General features: G+C 50.6%; 3 protein-coding genes across 4 annotated transcripts; all 3 read left to right on the forward strand.

Moving 5' to 3' along the window:
• The first annotated feature begins 440 nt into the window (after positions 1-440).
• Spata24 (spermatogenesis associated 24) lies at positions 441-8,870 on the forward strand. 2 transcript variants are annotated; one of them, XM_027400762.2, is made up of 6 exons: positions 441-637; positions 1,675-1,740; positions 1,966-2,096; positions 2,184-2,254; positions 7,786-7,888; positions 7,968-8,870. In XM_027400762.2, the coding sequence occupies exons 1-6, from the start codon at positions 521-523 to the stop codon at positions 8,053-8,055; spliced, it is 576 nt and encodes a 191-aa protein (XP_027256563.1). In that variant the 5' UTR covers positions 441-520; the 3' UTR covers positions 8,056-8,870. The 2 variants fall into 2 exon arrangements, with proteins under 2 accessions (XP_027256563.1, XP_027256562.1); XM_027400761.2 differs by having other exon boundaries at positions 442-637; positions 7,994-8,870.
• Positions 8,871-9,212: 342 nt separating this feature from the next.
• Positions 9,213-15,307, forward strand: LOC113834032 (proline-rich basic protein 1-like). The gene has a single exon (XM_027400760.2). The coding sequence runs from the start codon at positions 10,121-10,123 to the stop codon at positions 13,160-13,162; it is 3,042 nt and encodes a 1,013-aa protein (XP_027256561.1). The 5' UTR covers positions 9,213-10,120; the 3' UTR covers positions 13,163-15,307.
• Positions 15,308-15,398: 91 nt separating this feature from the next.
• Mzb1 (marginal zone B and B1 cell specific protein) lies at positions 15,399-18,132 on the forward strand. The gene is made up of 4 exons (XM_027400759.2): positions 15,399-16,295; positions 17,020-17,138; positions 17,459-17,569; positions 17,665-18,132. Exons 1-4 carry the CDS (start codon positions 16,122-16,124, stop codon positions 17,813-17,815), a joined length of 555 nt encoding a protein of 184 aa, XP_027256560.1. The 5' UTR covers positions 15,399-16,121; the 3' UTR covers positions 17,816-18,132.
• The last annotated feature ends 6,233 nt before the right edge of the window (positions 18,133-24,365 follow it).

Genomic DNA, 24,365 nt, shown 5'->3' on the forward strand with positions numbered 1-24,365 from the left:
ACAAGGTAGCCTTCTCCCAAGCTAGCATTGAACTTGTTATGTATGAAAATATGACTCTGAATTTCTTATTCTCTTGCTTTTATCTCCTTAGTGCTGGGATTACAGGCTTTCCATGCAAGCTAATAAAAAGCATGCACTCTTTCAGTTGAACGTCTGTATTTTTGTGGGTTTTGTTGTTTTGAGGCAGGGCTTTTCTATGTAGATCAGACTGGTCTTGAACTCACAGTCTTCCAGCCTCCTGAATGCTGAGGTTTCCAGTTTAAGCTACCAAACCCAGTCGTTTGTTGCTGCGTTGTTGGGAATGAAATTCGGTCTAGCTTTTCCCGGGCAAGCCCTCTACCCACTGGGCCACGTGCCCTGGCCTCTAAAAGCTTTTTTGAAGCCGGGCCTCCGCCTGGCTAACAAAGGAAGTCCCCGCCCCCGGTTGCCAGGGCGCTCTGTGACGTCTTATTCTCATTGGCTAGCTACCGGTAAGCCTCGCAGCCGGAGGCCATTTCCAACGAGCTGGCGGGGGCGAAAGATGGCGACGCCCCTTGGGTGGTCGCAAGGGGGCTCCGGATCTGTGTGTCTCGCCTTCGATCAACTGCGGGACGTGATTGAATCCCAGGAGGAACTGATTCACCAGCTGAGGAATGTGGTATGCAGCCAGAGCTCAGGGAAAGGCCTCACCGGCTGGGCCGGGGCCAGACCCTCTTTGGATTAGGGGCGTGGCTAGAATACATTGAGGAGGGCGTCATTCTGGAGGCGAGACTCACCTGCCTGCTAGGGGCGGAACCAAGAAGATCGGGTGTCTTCCTGAACCTAACCCAATCAGGCAATGTTCTTCACTCTGCCTGCTTGCTGAAGGGACTGATAGATACTCATTGAACCCTAGTGTCTCCACTTTTAGTGGAGAGCCTCACTGACTCTCCAGGGACTCCTGGGCTCGGAAACCAGATCATTCCTTAAGCCGCACTCCCCGGTGTCAAATGCAGTATAATACAAATTTGGCCTTTCGCGGTGCTGGTTTAAGGGTCTCCAAAGTTTTCGGTGTCCATTTGTTTCCAGCCTCAGCTAATGGGTACCAAGCATTGGTGTCACAGGCTGCCTCGGTGCTCGCCAGCAGGAGCGCATAGTTTTTGTTTTTTCTATTTTGGTAACAATGTTGAGATTTCTCTAGCTCAAAAAATAAAACTAGCTTCACATCCACTCTAATGATTTTTAGACAGTGTCTTCCCTTCTGAGCAGTTAGATTCGAGGGGCATTATGAGAGGCACACTCTGCCTCTTTCAACAAAATGTCTACTATGGGCAATGAATTACCTTCAGTCCCCTGGAGGTCCCCAAATCTTTCTCTGGTAGCTCACTTTGGCGTGTGTTTTCCCACCATCTGGAACACTTTTTCTCTACTCATCATATTTAGCAGGCAGATCTCAGGATTAATGTCACTTTCTCTAAAAGAAATACTGATACTTACTAAAGCTAGGTCCAGGGGTCCCTTGGGCTATCCCCTATGACATCTCCATGAGTCTGGTCCATCCTTGCAGGCAGCACTTAGAGCTGGGCTGCAGTAAATCTGCAGAAGTAAATTCTCCTGTCCTGAGGCCTCAAGTCCTGAACATCATTTGTCCTGGTCCTTAGAGGCACTCCCTCCCACCCTAGTCCCAGTCCTTTCCTGAGCCGGGTTCTGTTGCAGATGGTTCTCCAGGATGAAAATTTTGTCAGTAAAGAAGAGTTCCAGGAAATAGAGAAGAAACTGGTGGTGAGTAATGGCCTCTGCAGACTCCTAATTTTCTCCCATTTCCCAGGCTTCCTGTGTGGGGCAGAGCCCTTGAGCACTGGCTTTTCAAGACCTCTAGCCCTTGCAGTGAGGCCAAGTCTTCCTGCACCCTGGCTTCAAAATGCACCTCTGAGAAAGGGGGTTAGTTAAGGGATCCTAAGAGATTCAAGGTGGCTTGGGATAAAAAGGTAACCACCTCCCCTGCAGGAAGAGAAAGCTGCTCATGCCAAAACCAAGGCCCTCTTGGCCAAGGAAGAGGAGAAGTTGCAATTTGCCCTTGGAGAGGTGGAGGTACTGTCCAAGCAGCTGGAGAAGGAGAAGGTGGCCTTTGAAAAAGCGTGAGTGGGCCACAGGGAGGGGCATGGAGGTTGGGGGCTCATCTGCCTTCTGCCTGCCTACCCTTTCATTTTAACTTCTCTGTGCAGGCTTTCCAGTGTCAAGCACAAGGTCCTGCAGGAGTCCAGCAAGAAGGACCAGCTCATCACCAAGTGTAATGGTAGGCGGGAGGCCCGTGCTGCTACCCAAGTTAACCTACATGGGTTCTTTCCCAACAGCCCAATGCCTGTGCCAAAAACAGGACTCTATCCCAACTTCTGCCCCCGGCTGAGGATACAGGCAAGTCCAGGCGGGTCACACCTTCGAAAATGCCTTCAGGGACCAGGCAGGCCACGGAAATGATGGATGAAATTGGTGTGCGATATTCTTCACAGCCATAAAGAAACGGGCTCGCTCCCATTTTTCTTGAAACATGCAACCTTCTTAGTCCACCTATTGTTTTTTTTTCCCATTTTTTGATAAGTCTTAGAAATAGTGTACCCTATTGATAACCTTGCTTCAGGAGGAGCCGTAGAACAAGCTCAGTCCTACTGCGAGTAGGTCATACACTCAGGATCAAGGGACTCAGTAGGAGTGGGAACTTATGAAAGCCATGCCCCTCCCATGAGACAGAGCCTAGAATCACCAGATCTTTAAAAAAAGAATCTAGAAGCCAGGTGTTGTGGCACATGCTTCTAATCCCAGCATTCAGGAGGTGTGGCGGCAGGAAGATTAGGAGTCTGAGGCCATCGTGGGCTGTGTAAGACCTTATCTCAAAAACAAAAAACAAATTTCAAGCCAACTTTAATGGAAACTTCTGAGTTGTTAGTATGATTTAGGCAGTTTGAAAGTATTTTGTTCACCAGGTAAACTGTCTGGGCCGCTGGATTTCAGCTCTTCTATGTATGTGGTTTTGGCCACTTGCTGGTTCCCTAGAGTGCTCTGAGCTGGGCACAGCTATCCCAGCCTTCAGGAACACTTTTCATTTTCAGAGACTGTTAAACTCTTGTTAGTTAGCCTAAGAAGTAGCTATGAATTCCAGGCACAAAATCTCTTCATTCTTTGTAGTAGATCTTGAATAGGCCAGAGACCAGACTGAGCCCATGGGGCTCTGGGCAGCCCTCAGACACTCAGCCTCTGTCACTCCTTGTATGCACTCTCTAAGAAATGCCAACAAGCTGTCCTCTCTGACAGGCATCATGGGTGTTTGAGTAGCTATCTCCTGAGCCTAACAGATAGTTTACTGTCTTATACCCAGTGTCCCTCCACCCCTGGGTCTTTTCCACCTCTCTTAACATCTCCCCTACCCAGAGAACTGGAGTTATTCCCGGTATAACCAGAGACATCTTTCCTTATGGCATTTCTTTCTACCAAAATCAGCCCAGGCCCTAGGGCTCTCCATGTGTGTCATGGGGGTCAGGATCTGACTGCCTCGCCAGGGAATATCTTGCACCTCTCCAATGGGCTACAAGCCCTCACCTAGCCAGTGTGATGCTGTGAACCTCACTTAATATCCCTGCCTGGCCCTTTGTGATTAATTTCAGTTTTGTTTTTATATTTACATAGCTCTTTTCTTTCCCTCCCTCCCTCTTTCTTTTTTCTTCCTTCCTTCCTCCCTTCCTCCCTTCCTTCCTTCCTTCCTTTCTTCCTCCCCCCTCTTTCTTTCTCTTTCTTTCTTTCTTTCTTTCTTTCTTTCTTTCTTTCTTTTCTTTCTTTCCCTTTCCTTTTTTGAGACTGGTTCTCCCTGTGTAGCCCTGGCTCTCCTGGCACTCACTCTGTAGACCAGGCTGGCCTTGAACTCACAGAGATCCTCCTGCCTCTGCCTCTAAATACTGGAGTTAGCAGGTCCACCATACCCACCTATTCACACAGATTTCAGGTTCTTTCCCAACAGGATTTTAGATGCAGTTAATCCAGATTATCTGGATGACCTTGAGAACCAGGCTCTGAGGCCCCCTCCTGTCATGCAGTGAGTTCCTTCCTAAGTCTCTATCTTTACCTGTGTCTGTTTCCTCTTTTCTACATTGTGCATCTAGAACCAAATTTCATCTGAACTGCTAGACACACCAACATTTCTGCAAGGCTGGAGCTTGTAGTTTCCTCTTTTCTCCTTCCTTCCTTGTATGTGTATATGTCTGTTTCTATGTACATGTTTATACAAGGTCCAGAGGTCAAAGTTGGGCAGCTTCCTCACTCCACATTATTTTTAAATTTTATGTGTATGAGTGTCTTGCCTTCATGTATGTATATATCTGTACTGCATGCCCACAGATACCAGAAGAAGGCATCCAATTCCCTGGGACTGGAATTAGAGTGTGAGCTTCTGTATGGGTGATGGGACTTGAAGCAGGTCCTCTGAAACAGCAACAGGTGCTCCTAACCACTGAGCTCATTCTTCAACCCCCTGACATTTTTTAAAGTAGTGGTTTTGTATTACAGTTTCTCGTGTGTTTGTGTATGTTTGTGTGTGTATGTGTGCGTGTGAACCCACAGTATATGTGTGGAGGTGAGGGAGAATTTGACCTTCATATTCTACATCTATTGTGTACGTCTGGAGACTGAATGGAGGTCCTCCAGGTGACAGCAGGAACTTCATCCTCTGGAAGCTTGCAGACGGACATTTCTTTCCCACCCGCCAGTTCCCAAATAACTGCCATGGAGAATCAGCATTAATTATAAGTGCTTGGCTGATAGCTCAGGCATATTACTAACTAGCTCTTACAACTTAAATTAACCCATTTATATTAATCTACACTCTGCCACGGGGTGTTATCTCTCTTTCATCTTGCACCTCCTGTTTCCTTTCCATGTCTCACTGGTGACTCCTCTGACTCCACCCTTCTTCTTCCCAGTGTCCTTAGTCTGCTTTTCCCACCTAACCTTGTCCTGTCCAGCTATTGTACAGTCAGCTTCTTTATTAAACCAATCACAGCATCATTGTGTACAGAAGGATTATTCCACAGCAGAAACTCACCAATTTGGCAGTATTGGCTTGCCAAGAGGCCAGGAATGCTCCTGCCTCTGCCTCCCCAGCACGAGGATTATGAGCGAATGCCCCCACAGCCAGCATTGTCACGTGGTTTTGGAGCCCTCACTCAGATTTTCATGCTTGCAAGGCAAGTGTTTCCCAGACTAAGCCCTTCCCCAGTTTTCACTCACCAATTTTTTTCATATATTTCTCTAACTTTAATGACTTTGTTTTTTTCTTAGGTTTAGGTTTGTTCATCTTACTATTTTATATATATGAATGTATTTTTTATATGTGCACTCTGTGTGTGCCTGGTGCCCTCAGAGGCCATAAGAGGGAATCAGATGCCCTGGGACAAGAGATACAGAAGATTGTTAACTATTATGGGTGCTAGGAATGGAACTGAACTCCTCTGGAAGAGCAGCCAATGCTCTTAACCACCAAGTCCACTCTCCAGCCCCCTCACCCCCTTTTTTGAGAAGAGTTCTCATGCATCCCAGGCTGGCCTCAAACTTGCTATGGGATGACTTTGAACTCATCCTTCTGCCCTCACCTCCCGAGTGCTATATTACTGTCCTGTGTCACCACACCTAGCATTTCTCTTCCTTTCTTTTTTCTGTCTTTAATGGTTCAGGGAATTGAACCCAGGGCTTGGCATGCTAAGCATAAGCTTACACTCTACTAGTGAACTGTATTCCCAGTCCTGGGCAGTCTTTTAGTCAGTGGGATGTCCCTCCTCCCTGTGTGATCAAAATTTTCCAGGGTTCCATGAAGGACAGTTATATAAATGCTCTCAGCTCCTTATAGCCACCTTGGATTTCTGACCCAAGACACAGATCTTTGTATCAGATGTGTGCTTAATTAGGAAAGAGCCTTTCCTGTCACTATCATTATTGGCCCTCCCCTCCATGATGCCTTGGATGAGGAAACAGGCCCTAAAAAGCAGCTAACCCAGCAGCTAACAATGCCTCATCATACTGAAGTGTGTGGCTTCATCCTGTTCTCTGGTAGTTTCCTCTTCTGTCTGTCATTTGTTTTTATTTTCCTCTCTGTCTCTGTCTCTATCTCCATCCCCACCCCCCACTGGCAATGAGGGAGCCTCATACATGGTAGACAAGTGTTCTAGTAATAACCCACACTGCCAGCCTTCAACTCCTGAGTCTCTATTTTTATGTATGTTTTTTTCTGTTGAGACAGATAGCCCAGGGTGGCCTCAAACTTGGTAGGAGACCTTGGACTCCCCAAACTCTCCCCTCTGCCTTCCAAGTGCTGGGATCACTAGTGTGTGCCAACACCCTCAGTGTAGTTTCTGGGTTTTGTATTTTGTTTTTAGATTTATTTTATGTGTGTGCCTAGTGCCTGTGGAGGTGAGAAGAGGGTGCCAGTTCCCCGGGAACTAGAGTTAACATATTTAGGAACAACCATTTGGGTGCTGGGAACCAATTCAGGGTCCTCCAGAAGAGTAGCCAATGCTTTTAACCACTGAGCCATCTGTCCACCCTCTAGTTCCTGACTCCTAACTTCTTTTGGGGAAGTTAAGCACATGTCTGATGGGGTCAAGAACCTCATCTCCCACCAGAGGCCCTCTATAGCATAGGGCTGAGCATCCAGTCGCCCGTAATAGGTCCAGTTGAACGAGGTAGCCAAACTTGATATTTCCAATCCCAAAGTCCTTAGGGGACATCTTGTTCATCTATTCCACAGTTTTAGGTCTTAGGGATTACAATGAAGAAGACAATAGTCCCTGTCCTTGTGGACCTTATGTCCTAGTTGTAGAAAGACAAAAAGAGTGACTTATGAGATACGTTAGACATGGGCCCAAGGAGAAAAGGAGTGGGAAAGGGGAACAGGGAGGGGAGGGTTGCAATTTCTAGACCAAGGGTTTAACTAAGGAAGTGTAAAGACCTAAGAGCAGCAATTAAGGGCCAGGGCTTTGGCCTGCTTCTTTCCAAGGATTTTTTTTTTCCTCATCCTCACCTGGGTGGGGTTTGTAATAGAGTGGTGCAGTTGATGGGTTTCCCCACTCCCAAGATGTCATAAACTTGCTGATACAGCAGGGCCTGGTGGTGAACACTGTAATCCCAGATACTCAGGAGGCTGAGTAGAAAGACCAAAAGCTTAAGGCCTACCAGGATCACAGACAGAGTTAAAGGCTAGCCTGGTCAACTTAATGAGACTCTGCTTCAAAACCAAGTAGAAAGTAGATGGCTGTGGTGGTGCATGCTAGCACTTGGAAGGCCGAGACAGGTGGCTCTCTGAGTTTAAGGCCAGCCTGGTCTACATGGCAAGTTCTAGAACTGCCAGAGCTACATAATGGAGAGACCTGTCTCGAAAAAATAATAATAAAAAAAAATAGAAAAAGGGTAGCATGCCTTTAATCCCCCCACCACTCAGGGGGCAGAGGCAGATGGCTCTCTTGAGTTTGAGGCCAGCCTGGTCTACATAGTGAGTTCTAGGACAGCTGGGGCTATGTATAAAGACTCTGTCTCCAATAAATAAATAAATAAATAAAGGATCGGGGATGTAGCCCAGTGGTAGAGCACTTACCTGTCATGTGTAAGGCCCTGGTCTCAGTCTCCAATATAGAAAAACAAACTCATTCATGCTGAGGTACTGGCAACTGTTCAAGGATAACCCCTGAGCAGCAAGAGGAAAGTTCTGAAAAGCCCCACATGGGAAATCTCAGCTCAGGAGGGGCCTGAGAGATGGGAACCACACCCCCTCCCTGCCTGTCTCCCCCACAGAAATTGAGTCTCACGTTATAAAGCAAGAAGATATACTTAATGGCAAAGAGAATGAGATTAAAGAGTTGCAGCAAGTTATCAGCCAGCAGAAACAGATTTTCAGGTGAGGGGCCGGGCCAGGCTTGGGGGTTGTTGATGGAAGTGGGGAGCCTGACTTCTGGCCCCTGCCCAGGGCTGTGCAGCCTACCACCAGCCGGCTCCGTTGCAGGAATCACATGTCTGACTTCCGGATCCAGAAGGAGCAGGAGAGCTACATGGCCCAGGTGCTAGAACAGAAGCATAAGAAAACCTCGCGGACACGTCGGCCCCGGAGCCGCCAGTGTCGCAGGGAAAAATAAAATGGTGGTTGCCTTCCTGTTCTCTGGCTAAAATGCCCAACTTCTACCTTCTCTGTTCTGGGGAGACCAGCTCTTCTCATCCATCCCTGTGGGTCCCTTCACCCCTCCAAGGGAGGCTGCTCTGCCTGTCTGCCTCTCAGAGCAAATGAAGGCTGCATGGGGACAAGTCTGGAGACCTGGGGACTGCCACCACTGTACACACTCTTCTGAGCTTAGGAGGAAACACTGCTTAAGACCAGCCCCTGCTGCTGCATTTCTTTGGGATAGGGTAGAGCTGATAGGAACTGAGTCTTTGTGGTCTAGCAGGAACTGCTACTTGCTTTTGGTGATTAGTCATTTTCTCCATCCGTAGCATAGGTTAGCCCAGTCACACTCTACCTGAACTCCAATAAATGTGATTCTCTGGGGTTGGCTATAATGTTAGGGAAGAATGGAGTATGTGTTAGGGTAGCCTGACCAGACACATTAAAGACTGGATTCCAGGACCACAGTGAATCTGAGAACCAGAAGTCACCCAAGTAATAAGAACACATGTATAAGCCAGGCAGTGGTGGCACATGCCTTTAATTCCCAGCATCTGGGAGGCAGAGTCAGGAAGATCTCTGTGAGTTCGAGGCCAGTGTGATCTACAGAGCAAGTTCCTGTCCTGGCCAAGGCTACACTGAGAAACCCTGTTTGAAAAAAAAAAAGAAACAAACCCCCAAAGCCAAATAAAAGAACACGGGCATGTACTAGCCATACAAATCACTCCTTCACCTTCTTACACTTCAGAACAAAAACCTTCACAAGGAGGAAGGAAGGGACAAAACAGGGAAAGGGCCATGGCTTGCTCAGGTTGCTCAGGCAGGTCTTCATAGGATAAAAGGCTAAATCCTTTCAGAAGTCTTCACTTTGTGTGCCCCTAAGTGATCATGGGGGCTGCAAGAGCTCAAGATAAGATTGGTTAAGTCGTAGCTGGGCGTTGGTGGCGCAGGCCTTTAATCCCAGCACTCGGGAGGCAGAGGCAGGCGAATCTCTGAGAGTTCGAGACCAGCCTGGTCTATAAGAGCAAGTTCCAGGACAGCCTTGAAAGCCACAGAGAAACCCTGTCTCGAAAAACCCAAAAAAAAAAAAAAAAAAAAAAAAAAAGATTGGTTAAGTCTAGCCTGTGTTGGGTCAGTGTAAGGGTGAGTGCAAAGGAGGGGCCAGCTTGCCTGAGGACCAGCTGGGGCCTGAGTCATAGCAGGACCTTCAGGCCTGAAGTTAAGGGCAAGTGATATCCTATTGTCATGACAGCTGGTGGCTGCTTCCCTACCAGGGAAGAAAGGAATGTTGTAGAGCACTGGAATAAGGAAGGGCCTTGTGAGCCTGGGGCCTTAGAGGGAACCCTACAATGGTTTGTCTCCCAGGTTTGTTCTGGGTGCTAAGCAGTTTGGGAAAGCTAGCTAGGGATAGCCTTCACTCCATCTCTTCCCTGTGGATCTCACTAAGCGATGATAAGCGATGAGTCTAGCCTGCACCTTCCTAGGTTAGGAGAAGCATTCTGTTTTTCCTTACCCTATGGAAGGTGGCTTGGCATGGGTGTGAGGGAAATCAAGGAAGCATATGGATTGTAGTTAAGGTAGCCATGGAGGAGTTTCCTTGCGGAAACCTGTGTTGGGGCTGAGGATGTGGAACTTCAAAATCCCACACCCTGAACTTCTCAGGTAAGCCCCTTGCAAGGCCAGTTTTCCCACCTGTGATGGGTGGAGTTGGGGCTAGCTGCTTGCTCCTTTCACCTGCCTGTCCAATCAAAGTCTGGATCCCCAACCCCGCGCGTTCCACCAGTGCTGGAGAAAGTTCGGCAAAGGGGCTTCACCCGGGCCCAGGGCTTAGGTCTCTCTGCTGCCTGGACAGTGGACACTGGCGCTTTAAGACGCTTTGACCCCACGGCATCCAGGCGGGGCGGGGACAGTGCAGGCGCCGCTAGCGCTAGCGGAGGCACTGTTCGGGAGGTAGTGCGAGGTGTCCTGCCCACCATGCTGACCGCGCTCGCCCCGCCAGCCCTTCGTGGGCTCTCCAGGCGGCTGCCTGCCCCTGCGCGGCGTCAGGATTCGTCCGGCTCGTCCGGCTCGTACCACACAGCTCCGGGCTCTCCGGAGCCCCCGGACGTCGGGCCGGACACAGAAGGCCAGGGGACTTGGCTCTGGGTGGCCCCCGGGCGGGGGGCGGGCACGCAGCCTGTCCTGTCCGTCAGCGCCCAGAATAGCCGCCAGCAGCGCTGCTCCGGCTCGGGTTTCCCGCGAGCCCCGGGCTCCGGCCCGCAGCCGCCCCGGCCCCAGCTGCGCATGCTGCCGTCGGGGGAGATGGAAGTCATCTTCGGCGCGGGGCCCCTGTTGAGCCGCTCCGTCGCGGAGGGTCTGGAGGAGCAACAGCTCCTGGCGCCTGCCTTCAGCAGTCCCCTGCCGCCCCGGTCAGCGGCGTCGCCCGTCTCCGTGTCGCCGCAGCCGCAAGCCCCCAACCGGGGCTCTCGCTGGGCCACCTACCTGGAGCTGCCAGCCCGCGGGCGGAGCCCTGCCGTCTCAGGCCAGTACGAGTGTGTGGAGGTGGCTCTGGAGGAGCGCACCGCGCCCGTTAGACCCCGCACGGTACCGAAGCGTCAGATCGAGCTGCGTCCCCGGCCTCGGAGTCCCTCGCAGGACGGTCGCGCGCCGCGTCCCCGGCTGCTCCTGCGCACCGGCTCCCTGGACGAGTCCCTGAGCCGCTTGCAGGCCGCCGCGGGCATCGTGCAGACGGCGCTGGCCAAGAAACTGGGCTCCGCGGCCCCGGCCCCCGGCAATGCCACTTTTAGGCCCACGGGGAAACCAGAACCCAGGGCGAGCCCTCCGGAGACGGCACGCGGCACTCGTGTGGTCCCGGAAGAGGCCAAGTCTCGGCCACCCCGCCCACACGATAGTTCTGTCCCCGCCAGAGCCCCGCGGCCCTGGCCCAGCCTCCGAGAGCGAGCGATTCGGCGGGACAAGCCCGCGCCCGGGACCGAGCCGCTGGGCCCCGTTAGTTCCAGCATCTTTCTGCAATCAGAGGAGAAAATCCAGCAGGCTCACCAACAGGAATCCAAGACCCAGTTCCTTTGTGAGACTCCCGACCGAACCGTCCCGAGGGCACGGAGTCCTCCTTCCCACTCCAGAAGCTCCCGGGTGGCTCCCAGTAGGGTTGTGAGGCCGAGGAGCCCATCTCCTCCGCGGCAGGCTCGCTGCCCGTCCCCCCAGAACCTTTCACGACCTCCCAGGACTGTTTGGAAAGTGAGTGGCTCGTCCTGCCCTGAAGCATCATCTGAGTGGGAAAATCGGAGTGCGGCCGTCGAGGAAGTCCTGAGCAGAAGGAGCCCTTCCCCTCCACCTCTTTCCCAATGGACTCGGGGTGTCGCTGGAGTGGGGAACCCATGTCCCGAATCTCCTTCTCGGTGGAAGGTTCCGCATTCTATAGGCGGAGATGCAACAGGGCTGAGTAGGGACCCGGCCCTGATCGCCCTGCTCCCACGGGAGTCATCTGATCATCCCATTGGAACGAACAGCCCATCGCCCCGAGAGGCACCGGGTCCCCTTGTGCAGGGCTCGTCGACGGTATTGGGTCAGGAGGCTATGAATGGCCTAACTCAGGAGCTGGAGGCGCCTACACCACCAGCACCCGGGACTCCAGAACTCCCGGAGGCGCAGGGTCTGCTCACAATGGAAAATGTGGATGTTGCCTACAGAGGCAGGCAGCCGTCTCCAGTTGCAGACACACCTCAACCGCCCGGAAGTCATCTCACAAGCGTCCTGGAGGACGATGTGTGCCCAGAAGCCTCGGCCTCAGGAGAAGCGGCTTCTGGACGTCCGCGCGTGACCATTCCACGGCCGCGAGACGTGCGCAAGATGGTGAAGACCACCTACGCGCCGAGCTTTCCTGCGGGAACCCCAGGCTGCGGGCTTCCCGCGCCTCTTGCTGACACCTGCTGCGGGGAGGCTGGAGATGCATCCAACGCACACGAGCTCCCGGCGCTGGAGTCGCCCGCCCCGGCTCACTACACTTCCATTTTTCTCAAGGACTTTCTGCCCGTGGTACCTCATCCCTACGAGCCTCCAGAGCCCACACTCCATGCAACCCCTAAGGAGGTCTCCCACTCCAGCGGGGTCCCGAAGCGGAGAGCAGAGAACAGCACCGCGAAGCCTTTCGCGCGCAGTGAGATCCGCTTGCCTGGCGCTCTAGCCTTGAGCCGGCAACGCGAGAAAACCGCGGGTGTCCAAGGAAGCAGTCCTGCGCGACAAAACCCGGATGCCGAGGCCTCGCGCCGGGTCCCGGACCTCGAGGGTCGGACCAGCCCCTTAGGAGGCGCTCGCACCTCAACCCAGCGGTTCCCTTCAGGATCAGCAGGGACCCAACCTCCTCGCCCTGGCTCCCCGCAGGCATGCCCCATCTCGAGCCTTGGGGCAGCACCCGAATTGGAGACACCCCTTGTGGCTCCTGCAACTGTGGTCCAGGCGCCCCTCCCGCGGGAGCCTCAGGTGACGGCGGCCGGGACCGCCGCACCCCTCCCTCGAGCTGCCTCTGCGCCCCCCACCGAGCGGCTCCCTTCTGCCTCCTCCCAGAGGATGCGGAGGCTTCCGGAAGCCTCGCCGCCGGGGAAGGTTCTCGTAGACCCGGAGAGCGGTCGCTATTACTTTGTGGAGGCTCCGCGGCAGCCGAGGCTGCGGCTACTCTTCGATCCCGAAAGCGGGCAGTACGTGGAAGTGCTGCTGCCGCCCTCGCCCTCTCTCTCCCGGCCACCGCGACAGGCCTATACCCCGCTGGCCCTAGGGCCCGGCCTCTACCCGCCAGCCTATGGGCCTATCCCTGGCTCATCACTGTCGCCGCCGTCCCCTAACCTGCCACCCCTTGGCAGTCTCCAGCTACCCTGGGCCCCTGAGGCTGGGCCACTGGAAGGGATGTACTACATGCCCTTGAGCGGGACCCCCAGTCCGGCTCCACCGATGCTCTTCTGTGCCCCGCCCTCCAGTTCCGGTCCCATCCAGTCCAGCAAGGGTTCGGTGTTTCCTTTGTGAAGCCTCAGTCCCCGATCCCGTGGAGTTGTGTTCCCTAGAAGGCTTGGTTCCCAGTCTCTTAATTTTTCCTCCCATCAACTCTGGCTAGTTCCAGCCAGTCACCAAACCAGAAGTGACCTTAAGAGTATGTATCTGCTACCCGGGCTGATAGTGCTGGGCTGATAGCGCCTGGCTGCCTGCACTATCCCTCCCCAAACTTTCCCAGGGTGTGATGTATTTGTGTATGTGTGTATGCAGGTAAGCCAATATGTCAAAGTGAGACCACTAAGAGATGTCGGGTTCCCCAGAATAGCGGGTGTGGGAGTAGCAGGGCCAGGGCTGCCTGTGGTGGGGGTGAGCTGTATTCATCTCCCTAACACCGGGCCCATTCGAGCAGAGTAGGACAGTGGGCGCTGCAGAGATGGAGGGGATGGATTTGAGCCTTGTCCTGGGAGGTTATGGGAGAAGGCAGTGTGGCCCCAAGCCAGCTTGGGGCTCAGAATGGCGGCTATGAGGACAGTAAGTGGAGGTGGACCATGGGTGTGTTGTAAGGAGATGTGGAGGGTTGAGTGAGATGGCCCAGGATTGCTGTGGTCCCTGTACAGACAGCCAAAGGGACAAGACACTCTTTGGCAGAAAGGTCTGCAGAAGGGTCTAGGAAACGAGGAAGGGGAGTGAAATTATTCTTTGGGCTTTCTGTTGGTTGCTAGGGCTGACTAGGGACAAGTGGACAAGTGGTAAATTAAAGACTATCAAGTGATCAGTAAACACTTCTCTTGCCTGGCCATTCTTGAAGATTGACAGGGCAGGGAGCTCAAGAATCTAGAAAAACAAATCAGTTTGGGGAATTGTTGTTGTTTAACCAAAATGGAGGGGCTTTATAAAATGACAGCTAACAGTCCACAGCATGGAGCCCAGCTCCTCCTCAAGCCCCAGTGTCTGTCTTTTGTAGACCCTTGGAGTGAGCTGAGCTAGCTCATCTTGAAGCTATCCCCACCCAGGTAGAAGGCAAGTGAGTTGAATCTCCAGGATGACAAGAGGGAGAAAGGCTGGGGTGTTATTGTTATCAAAGGGGTGTGCTCTCCGTGACTGGAAGGTGGGTTTGAGCTGGCAAAAGAAAGCCAGGTGTGGTGGTGCACACCTCAGGAAACAGAGGCAGAAAGACAGATCTCTGTGGGACTTTGAGGCGGCCAGCCTGGTCTACAAAGTAAGTTCCAGGACAGCCTCAAAAGATGGAAAAAACAAACAAAACAAAACAAAAAAGAAAAAACTGGCAAGAGGAAGGATGCTCCTATATGGCATAGGCCAATGGGCCTGACACTTTAGCTGGTTCCATTCTTCACGCAGAGGCAACAGTGCCCACACAGGGGCCGGTATTTCAGGCTGCCCGCAGCATAAGAAAGACCCTAAACTCATGCTCCACCTGCTCTGAGTCTGGGGTAAACTGAGGTTGAGTACCATCTCTGTGAGGTGAGGTATCTCTGTGTAGATTTGCACCTAAAATGACTGGACCTTACTGGAGGGCTGTTTGGGGAAGCACGTTCCCACTAGAAGCAGGGTCTGGCTCCAAGGCTATGCAGCCAAGATCCCTCGGACCCTCTACCAAGAGCCTTGCCCTAGACTGGAAATCAGCCAAAATACTGAGTCAGAATAACCTGAATATCTCTACCACAACCACTGATCCCAATGTCATAGAGGGACCAGGCTGCCCCAGAGTGCATCGTCTTGTCCTGGTGTGCAATTAATGGCTGACCATGGAGAGTCATGGTGACTGAAATAACTAGTGTGTGATCCTTATTTCCTGCTGCCACCCTTTAAAAAACAAAAACACACGTTTTCCTGGAATGGTGGTACCCGCCTTAAATTCCAACACATGGGAGGCAGAGGCAGGTGGATCTCTTTGAGTTCAAGACCAGCTTGATCTACAGAGCCAGAGCTGTTTCAAAAAAGCCATACAAATAAATAACTTTTCAAATATTTATTTTTATTTTATGAGTGTTTGCCTGTAAGTATGTGTGTGTACCACGTGCATGCCTGAGGCTGTGAAGGCCGAAAGAGGGCATTGAATCCCCTGACACTGAAGTTACAGATGTGAGTGATGGCAACTGAATCCAGGTTCTCAGCAAAAGAAGCATTTGTTCTTAACCACTGAGCTATTTCAGCTTGCTGCCTCTTTTTTTTTTTTTTTTTTTTTTTTTTTGAGACAGGGTTTCTCTGTTCAACAGCCTGGCTGTCCTGGAACTCACTCTGTAGACCAGATTGGCCTTGAACTCACAGAGATTCACCTGCCTCTGCCTCCCGAGTGCTGGGACTAGCTGAGACTAAAGGTGTGCACAACCACACCAAGCTAGCTTGCTGCCTCTTAACCAAGCCCCATGAAACCCTTCCATGCCCGGCTCTGGCCTGGTTGAAGGGGACCCTGGGACTGGAGAAAGAGACCATGTGTGCTCTTATATACTGTGCTCACCGAGACTCAGTAAATTTGCCTCACTACAGTGAGAGCCTTAGGTTGGCAACCAAAACCATGGCACATTCCTCTCGGTAACTGAGTGACCAGCAGACATTGGGGATTACTGTCAACATGGCTCCTCTAGCAGGTGGATTTGTCTTTTCTCTCTGAGCTTTCACATCCTCTGCAGTAGAATAAAGATGACTGCAACCAACCACCTCAGCCCACAGGATGTTCAACAGTCCCTCCCACTTGATCAGGCCACAGTATGTGAGATCCATCAGCCCCCATGTGTCTTTATCCAGCCTCAGCCTCTCTCTTTGCACCTTCATCCCCTGTCTGTGAAATGGGGCTGAGTCGGTTGGAACCAAGGTTCCACTATGGAAACTGCGTACGTGGCATCTCCAGGGCCATGGGGGAAGGGAAGGGGCCAGTGAGGTGTCAGTTCCCTATTGGTCTAAGCCACAGATAATTCGGATGCCATCTGCGCCCCAACCACAGTGCATGCTCCATGAAGTAACTTGAGAGGCCATGAGGCTGCCCCTGTCATTGCTGCTAGTGTTTGGGTGCAAGGCTGTCCTGGGAAGCCTTGGGGACAGGGCTTCACTCTCAGCTACCGCTCCAGTGTTGGATGATGAAGAGAAGTACGCATCTTATATGCCTGCTCACCTGCGCTGTGATGCCTGCCGGGCCGTGGCCTACCAAGTAAGTTCTGCCTGTCCCTCAGCAGTCCTTAGACCACTCTGCCACCATTGGCCTTTAATCCCAAGCCCTCACCCCCAAGCAGTACTCTCCCCCTGTCAATTTTCCAGCCCCCTTCATTTGAATTGCTATGCCTCAGTTTACCCATTTGCCTGGTCACCTAAGAAGAGGCACTCTAAGGTGTCCACATCTTGTCTTGTCATTCAGGGAATCATTCAGCCTCTTAGATTCCTCCTCTGTACCCTTTTGCTTCTCAACACCATCCCCAGGCCCTGGGGATGCCTTTACTTCACATATATTGGGTATATGTGTGGCTATGTGAAGCCACCATACCTGCCCCTCTCAAGCCTGCCTGTGTGACCATGATTCTGTATGTAGGTGAATACATGTGAATTAAAGACTGGTCTCTGGTTATTTTGTTTATTATTATTATGATTATTATTGGCTTTCCTTGTTCTCATTGTTTAGAAGTAGTAAGTGTGCCCTGAAAGAGGGGCTGGGGTCTTTCACACAGCATTTCCTCCCCTTCCCCCAGGAAAGTAGGTCCTGCCTGAACTGGCCCAGCCCATCTTTGGGGCTTAGAGAGGGGGGCCCCTGCAGCCTGCCTCACAGGTGCTTCCGGCTCAACAGCGCCTTTGCCACCTCAATGTCCCCAGAGACTTGAGTGTCTGTCCTTCCCTCCTTACAATTGACAGCAGTCCTGGCTCTCAGCACCTCCTCATTCTAGATGGGGCAACATCTGGCAAGAGCAGAGGCCAAGTCTCCAGACTCCAGTGACTTGCAAGAGCTGAGTGAGTCGATATACACAGATGTCCTGGACCAGACCTGCTCTCAGAAGTGGCAGTCGTGAGTTGCCAAGGCCCTGCCACCTTCTTAAGGGGAAGGGCTGGTGGGTACAGACCTCCATCCTTGCAGTGACATCACATGCCTGTTTCACAAAGGCTCCGGCCTGAGGGAGGAGGTTGGCTGGGCTGAAATCTGGGCTAGAGCTACGCTTGGGAGCAAGCAGGAGAACAAATGGCCACAGAAAGGTCACTGTGAGATCTTCGGCCTTGGATTTAACCCTGTCTGAGCTCGGCAAATGTCCAGTGTACTTAGACTAGAAGCAAGTCCCTTCCTGGCCAGCCCCTATTGATCCTATAACCCTTGCTTCCCACTGCCATCAGCTATGGAGTTCAAGAAGTGAACCAGATGAAACGTCTCATGGGCCCAGGACTTAGCAAGGGGACAGAGCCACCCATCAGCGTGATGATTACTGGGGGTCCCTGGCCCAATAGGTAATGACAAGGTGGGGAAGGAGTCGCTGAGTCCTGGTTTGCCCCCCAACTCTCTGTGGGTACGTTACAGTACAATGTGCCTATTGCTCCCTTAGGCTCTCCATGACATGTTTCCAGTATCTGGGAGAGTTTGGAGAAGACCAGATCTATGAAGCCTACCGCCAAGGCCATGAGACTCTGGAGGCACTGCTGTGTGGGGGCACTCAAGGGTCCTGCTCACCTGAGAACCCAAGAGAAGAGCTTTAGTGCCAGCCAGGACACCTGTGGATCTTCTCTCTTTCTCTCTCTCTCTCTTTTATAATTAAGGGTCGTTTGGAGACAGGATCTCATCATGCAGCACAGGCTGGCCTTGAACTTGTCCTCCTGCCTCAGCCTTGAAAGTGCTGCCATGACTGTCCCAAACCTTCGAGCTTGACCCTCCTATTCTTTCAGTGGTGGTGGAGAGGGGGCAGGGAAGCTGGCTCTTGGTGTCAATCTACTTCATCCACTTCTTCCTGGGGCACTGGGGCTGGAGACAAATAAGGCCTTCTACTTTCAAATAAAGCTCAGTGAGTGACCTTGAATCCTCTGTAAAGGGGCTTGGGGATGGGACAGTGGGAGACATCGTACTGGTGTCTCTGTTGAAATCCTTCCCACAGAAGGCCAAATGCGTATTACTCTACACGACTGGAAATGTGAGCACGCTGGGAAGGGATCCAGTCGCATGGATCCAGTTCAGAGCCAAATATTCCAGATCTTTAGATCCAGCAGAAGGGACCGTCCAAATAGCCACCTTGTGTGACCACCTAGGCATGGACTTCTTGCTATCTGTACCCATTTAGAAAGCAGAGGCTTGTCTGGAATGAGGACATGACTGCCCCCAAGGTATGGTCCAGAAGGGTTTTATTATAGATGAGGGAGAGAACAGCCAGAGACATCTGGAAGAGTCCAGACTGAACTGGACTATGAGAAGAGGCTTGGGGAGTGAAAGTTCCTGAGAGAGGGGCAAGACCAGGAACCAAGGGCAGAAGACCAAGAGGAACCAAGGACCAAGAGAACAACACATGGCCAAAATGGCAGATTTATATAGGACCAAGAATCTAGGGGAAGGGAAGCAAAGCCCAGCCCCTGGGCTGGAGAGGTTTAGGGTAGGGGGTGGGGAAGAGACACAGGTACTGAGTGATCCCTGTCAGGGTTTCTCTGGAACCTGACAAGCAACAACAGATTGAGTAAAGCCTGGGCTGGGAAGGGCTTCAGACTCTGAAGGTAGGACCATTGTTGGCTGCTGGAGGAATTGGAGTGTCTCAAGCATGCCTGAACATTTAGGCCCTGGGTGTTAGTTTTTGTTGCAGCAGCAGGCTGCCTCTGCCACCAAAGCAATTATGTCATCACCTGTTGACAGGTGCCTTTCCACTGTCAGCTATGGATCATGTGTACCCCTTAAAAGTGCCTGACAGGGGGCTGGAGAGATGGCTCAGTGGTTAAGAGAGCTGACTCAGAGGTTAGGAGCACTGTCTGCTCTTCCAGAGGTCCTGAGTTCAATTCCCAGCAACCACATGGTGGCTCACAACCATCCCTTATGAGATCTGGAGCCCTCTTCTGGTGTGCAAGCATGCATGCAGATAACTGTATACATAATAAATAAATAAAAACTTAAAAAAAAAAGTGGGGGCTGGAGAGGTGGCTCAGAGGTCAAGATCACCGGCTGCTCTTCCAGAGGTCCTGAGTTCAATTCCCAGCAACCACATGGTGGCTCACAACCATCCCTTATGAGATCTGGTGCCCTCTTCTGGTGTGCAGATATACATGGAAGCAGAATGTTGTATACTTAACAAATAAATAAATCTTTAAAAAAAAAAAAAAAGTGCCTGACAGAGCACAGCTTGCCCCGTCTCTCTATGCCTCCTTTCCTCTCTCGCCTGCTCTTTCCTCATTTTTTTTAACAATTTTATTTTATGTACACTGGTATATTGCCTGCACGTATGTCTGTGTGAGTGTTGGATCGATCCCCTGGAATGGAGTTTACACACAATTGTGATCTGCCGTGTTGCTGTTGGGAATTGAACAGGGTTCTTTGGAAGCACAGCCAGCACTCTTAACTGCTTAGCCATCTCTCCAGCCCTGTTCTTTCCTCTATTTCCTCTGGCTCCTCTCTTGCTTCTCTTGCCTTTCTTGTTTCTTGCCCCTCTTTTCTGTTGTCTGCCTGTTTGCCTGCCTGCTTGCCTCTTTCCTGTCAGAACTCTAATGCGGCTTTTCATACTCCCCCTCACCAATAAACCTCTTGCACTAACTGTTTTGAGTGGCTAGTGGAATGTTTTCTTGGTGGCATACCTTGGTAGGGCCTGACGAAAGGTACCCACTCCGCCTTTCTTCTTTATTTATCATTACCCTGGGTACTGCTCTATGGATCCCTAGTGCCACACTATGTGGATTAACTCATTAAGCAGTGAAAACACAGCAGCTTCCTCTTAGATTAATTTGACCAAGATTGAGCCCAAATGTTCTATTTCTCTTCCTTTACCTTCCAACTGTGCATTGTCTGGTTTCTGGTCTGTCTGTAATCTGTCTGTTGTGTGTGTTTATTCTTAAACTGTGCCTGTCCCTAACAGGGCTTGACTCTGTGTTTGTTTTGAGATAAGGTCTCTCTATGCAGCTCTGGTTGTACTATACCTCACCAAGATCCACCTGCCTCTACTTCCCAAGTGCTGGAATTAAAGGAGTGAGTCACTAACCTGGGCCAAGAATGAGGGATTCCTTACAGAAATCTTTAAGTTTTACGAAGGAAAGTCACTTTACTACTTCCAGCTGACCCAGACTAGTAACTAAAAGCCAACAATAGATGTTATCAGTCTATAGTGTATTTATTTTATTTTTGGTTTTTCGAGACAGGGTTTTTCTGTATTGCTTGGGAGCCTGTCCTGGAACTCGTTCTGTAGACCAGGCTGGCCTTGAACTCACAAAGATACACCTGCCTCTGCCTCCCAAGTGCTGGGATTAAAGGCTTGTGCCACCAACACCCCCTCTATAGTGTATTGTTTGCAAGTGTTAGGAATAAAGCCAGTGGGGAGCCTTGGTGGATTCCAAGGGCGACAAGGGACAAACAGGTAGAAAGAGCTTAAGTGAGAAGTTTTATTAGAAAGAGAAGGGAGAAGGGGGAGAGAAGAGAAAGAGAGGGAGAGAGATGGGGAGAGGGAGATGAGGGAGGTAAGAAGAACCATATTTGCCCCTTCAGAGGAATGGGGGGGGGCGGAAGTGGGCAGGTGTTTTGTTTTGTTTTGTTTTGTTTTGTTTCTTAAAGAATCTTTTGCACCTGTGTGATGTAGAAGCCATGACCATGGAACCCTGGGCTGACCAGGGACTGCCTGAATGCATTCTGCCAGGAGACAGGGGCAGGCCAGCATAATGCCTGAATCCTTACAGCAAGGTGTTTGGGGGCTGTTAGTTTAGAGGTTTCTTGTAACCTGCTGGCTGTTTCCAGTAAATAATTACCACCACAAACACATACACACATATATGTTATTCTAGATAGGGCATTGAAGGGTACATAATTTAAGATTAAAGCTATGCATTGGTTTGGATTGTAAAAGCTGATTGCATGGGAAATCCAAGGCAAGTAAGGTTGGTTCCAGTGTTCCCTAAGGGTGGTTAAACTTAAGCAGGCTGAGAAAGCACACAGTAGGATAGCAGGTTAACTACACAGTCTTAAATGATCTTTTTGGACCCAAAAGTGAAGTCCAACTCCGGGAGACGCACCCTCAGAGTCACTCACAGGACAGAAGTTCGATGCAAAAGCAAAAGTATTTTATTCCAACGTGTTGGGGTTGTTCCAGACCCCGAGTTTCCAAAGCAGGCAGCTTTTATGTCCTTTTGGTCACTAGGCAGGAGTGTGACAACATATTGATTGGCTATAACATACGTGAGTCATTCTCTGACTGGTAGGGAACTGAACTTACAATTTTGCCCATGAGGGGTTTGGAATGTTATTTTGGTTTTTACACATGCAAGGCCATGGGACAGCTAGTGGTTTTTCTGGGAACAGAGTGACTTATACTTATTTTCAAAACTTGGGTGCTCTGGAGCAGGGTAACCCATAACAATTTTTAGAAACCAGACAGTTGTTGGGTGATAATAGAAACTAGTAATAATAACAATTTCCAGCCGGGCGTTGGTGGCGCACGCCTTTAATTCCAGCACTAATGAGGCAGAGGCAGGCGGATCTCTGTGAGTTTGAGGCCAGCCTGGTCTCCAGAGCGAGCGCCAGGATAGGCTTCAAAGCTACACAGAGAAACCCTGTCTCGAAAAACAAACAAACAAACAACAACAACAACAAAAAACAATTTCCAGGGACTGGTCATCATGACCGACCATGTCATGTGTCCTTTGTCCTGTGGCCAGAGTGATTTTCAAATACATGCTGGTGGATATCAGGCTAGGCTTGAGTTGGGGGTCTTTCAATCTCTGAGGGGTATTATTAACTTTTCTGTGCGGGTTGCCAAAAGTTAAGTCTATTGGGAGTCAAGAAATACCTTTATAAAAATGTATCACTATGCTGGGCAGTGGTGGCACACACCTTTAGTCCCAGCACTTGGGAGGCAGAGTTTAAGACCAGCCTGGTATACAACAGCTAGTTTCAAAGCAATCCAGAAAAACCCTGTCTCCAACCCCACAAAAAAAAATTTAAAAAAAATGGACTCATAGTCAGCTGTGGTAATACATGCCTTTAGTCTTAGTGCTCAAAAGGCAGAAGCAGGTGGATCTCTGTGAATTCAAGGCCAGCTATTGTTAAATGATGAGTCTCTATCTTAATAAATACAATTTTAAAAGTGTACTCAGAAGGACACTTCAGGGCGGACACTTTTATTAGAGTTGAAGAGAAAAATAAGGCAGATGAGTGACAAATCTCAGCAGATGCTGCAGGAGGGAGGAGGAGAAGAGGAAGAAAGAGCCAGACCTTTGAAGTCAGGGCCCAAGAAAGCAGGTATTGCCAATGGAGGTTTGCCAGCATTTACGAAGGGGAGCAGGGCTGCACAGGGGAGCAGACTGCTCCAGAAGTCCAGGTGCTGCTAATCAGAACAACTGAAATGCAGTCTGGCATCTGAGCATCTAGTGTGTGGGATCTTGGGCTTTAATAGGATTGTGAAGGGGTCACTTTGGGGGAGGCAGAGTCCATCTGTAGGGCAGCTCCCCTGCAGTCTGGAGGTGGCAGATGCCAGAGGGTTTGATGTGTCATCTCCTTATCAGACACTTCCACGTGTGTGATCAATCAGGTCAACTCTCCTGCTCAGAGCTTCAGTACACCTAAGGCCTGTAAGTAATTAACCCTTCACAGAGTGTCAGGGAAAGCACTATAAGGCTTTCGGCTGGACTATAAAATGGGGAGGGGTTATAATTTCCTGATTTAGGCCTCAGCAAAGCAGGCAGGTTCTATGACAGAGGCTCTGAGGGTGGTTGCCCTGAGGAAGTTGGTTTCATGAAGGGGGTAATTACTCTTCCATCTCTTTAGCGTGGCCTTAGCCTTCCTGAGGGTGGGCTCTAGGTGAGGTGACTGTTTTTGTTTTTTTCGAGACAGGGTTTCTCTGTATAGTCTCGGGTGTCCTGGAACTTTCTCTGTAGACCAGGCTGGCTTCGAACTCACGGAGATCTAAAGGGAGATGTTCTTCTGTATATATGTTTCTCTTATTGATTGATGAATAAAACACTGATTGGCCAGTAGCCAGGCAGGAAGTATAGGTGGGGCTACCAGACAAGGAAAATTTTGGGGAGAGGAAGGCAGAGAGAAGCTGGGAGGGGGACACCACACTCCCGAAGGAGTAACATGTCAGATTACAGTTAATCCACAGCTTCGTGGCAATACATAGTTTAATAAAAATGGGTTAATAATTAAGAGAGAGCTAGCTAGTAAGAAGCTTGAGCCATTGACCAGTTCTAATTAATGTAGCCTCAGTGTGTTTGTTTGAGGCCGAAGGGTGGTAGGACCAGGCAGGACAGAAACTCGATTTACAGAGATCCACCTGCCTCTGCCTCTGCCTCTGCCTCCTAAGTGCTGTAATTAAAGGTATGCGTCACCATGCCCATCCTTTTCCCCCCAAGGAAACTCTTATAAAAGAAATCATTTCATTGGGGCTTGCTTATGGTTTCAGAGGGTTAGTCTGTGTCCTGGCTGGTTTTGTGTGTCAACTTGACACAAACTGGAGTCAGCAGAGAGGAAGGAGTCTCAGTTGAGGAAATGCCTCCATGAGATCCAGGTGTAAGGCATTTTCTCAGTCAGTGATCAATGCAGAAGGGCCCAGACTATGGTGGGTGGTGCCATCTCTGGGCTACTGGTCCTGGGTTCTGTAAGAACGTGGGCTGAGCAAGCCATGGTAAGCAAGCCAGTAAGCAGCTCCCATCCATGGACTCTGCATCAGCTCCTGCCTCTGGGATCCTGCCCTGTTTGAGTTCCTGTTCTGACTTCCTTCAGTGATGAACAGCAATGAACAGTGTAAGCCATATAAACCCTTTTCTCCCCAACTTTCCTTTGGTCATGGTGTTCTGTCACAGCAATAGTAACCCCAACTAAGACAGTTGTAATCCATCATCATCATCATCATCATGGCGGGAAGCAGACAGACATGACACTAGAGTAGTGCTGAGAGCTTTACATCCTGCGGGCTTGTAAAGACTCAAAGCCTGCCCCACTGACACACCTCTCCCAACAAAGCCACACCTTTTTAAAATTAATTTTTATTTAAATTAAAAACTGTCTTATTTTACATACCAATCTGTTCCCTCTCCCTCCCATCCTCCCATTCTCCCCACAAATCCCCCCCATCCACTT

The sequence above is a fragment of the Cricetulus griseus genome, chromosome 2, assembly GCF_003668045.3.
Source record: "Cricetulus griseus strain 17A/GY chromosome 2, alternate assembly CriGri-PICRH-1.0, whole genome shotgun sequence".
NCBI lineage: Eukaryota > Metazoa > Chordata > Mammalia > Rodentia > Cricetidae > Cricetulus > Cricetulus griseus.

Coding starts and splice junctions, on each gene's coding strand:
- Mzb1 (XM_027400759.2), top strand. CDS start 16,122: ATGAGGCTGCCCCTGTCATTGCTGCTAGTGTTTGGGTGCAAGGCTGTC. Junction 16,296..17,019: donor GCCGGGCCGTGGCCTACCAA/GTAAGTTCTGCC, acceptor TCCTCATTCTAG/ATGGGGCAACATCTGGCAAG. Junction 17,570..17,664: donor GGGGGTCCCTGGCCCAATAG/GTAATGACAAGG, acceptor TTGCTCCCTTAG/GCTCTCCATGACATGTTTCC.
- LOC113834032 (XM_027400760.2), top strand. CDS start 10,121: ATGCTGACCGCGCTCGCCCCGCCAGCCCTTCGTGGGCTCTCCAGGCGG.
- Spata24 (XM_027400761.2), top strand. CDS start 521: ATGGCGACGCCCCTTGGGTGGTCGCAAGGGGGCTCCGGATCTGTGTGT. Junction 2,097..2,183: donor AAGGTGGCCTTTGAAAAAGC/GTGAGTGGGCCA, acceptor TTCTCTGTGCAG/GCTTTCCAGTGTCAAGCACA. Junction 2,255..7,785: donor GCTCATCACCAAGTGTAATG/GTAGGCGGGAGG, acceptor TCTCCCCCACAG/AAATTGAGTCTCACGTTATA.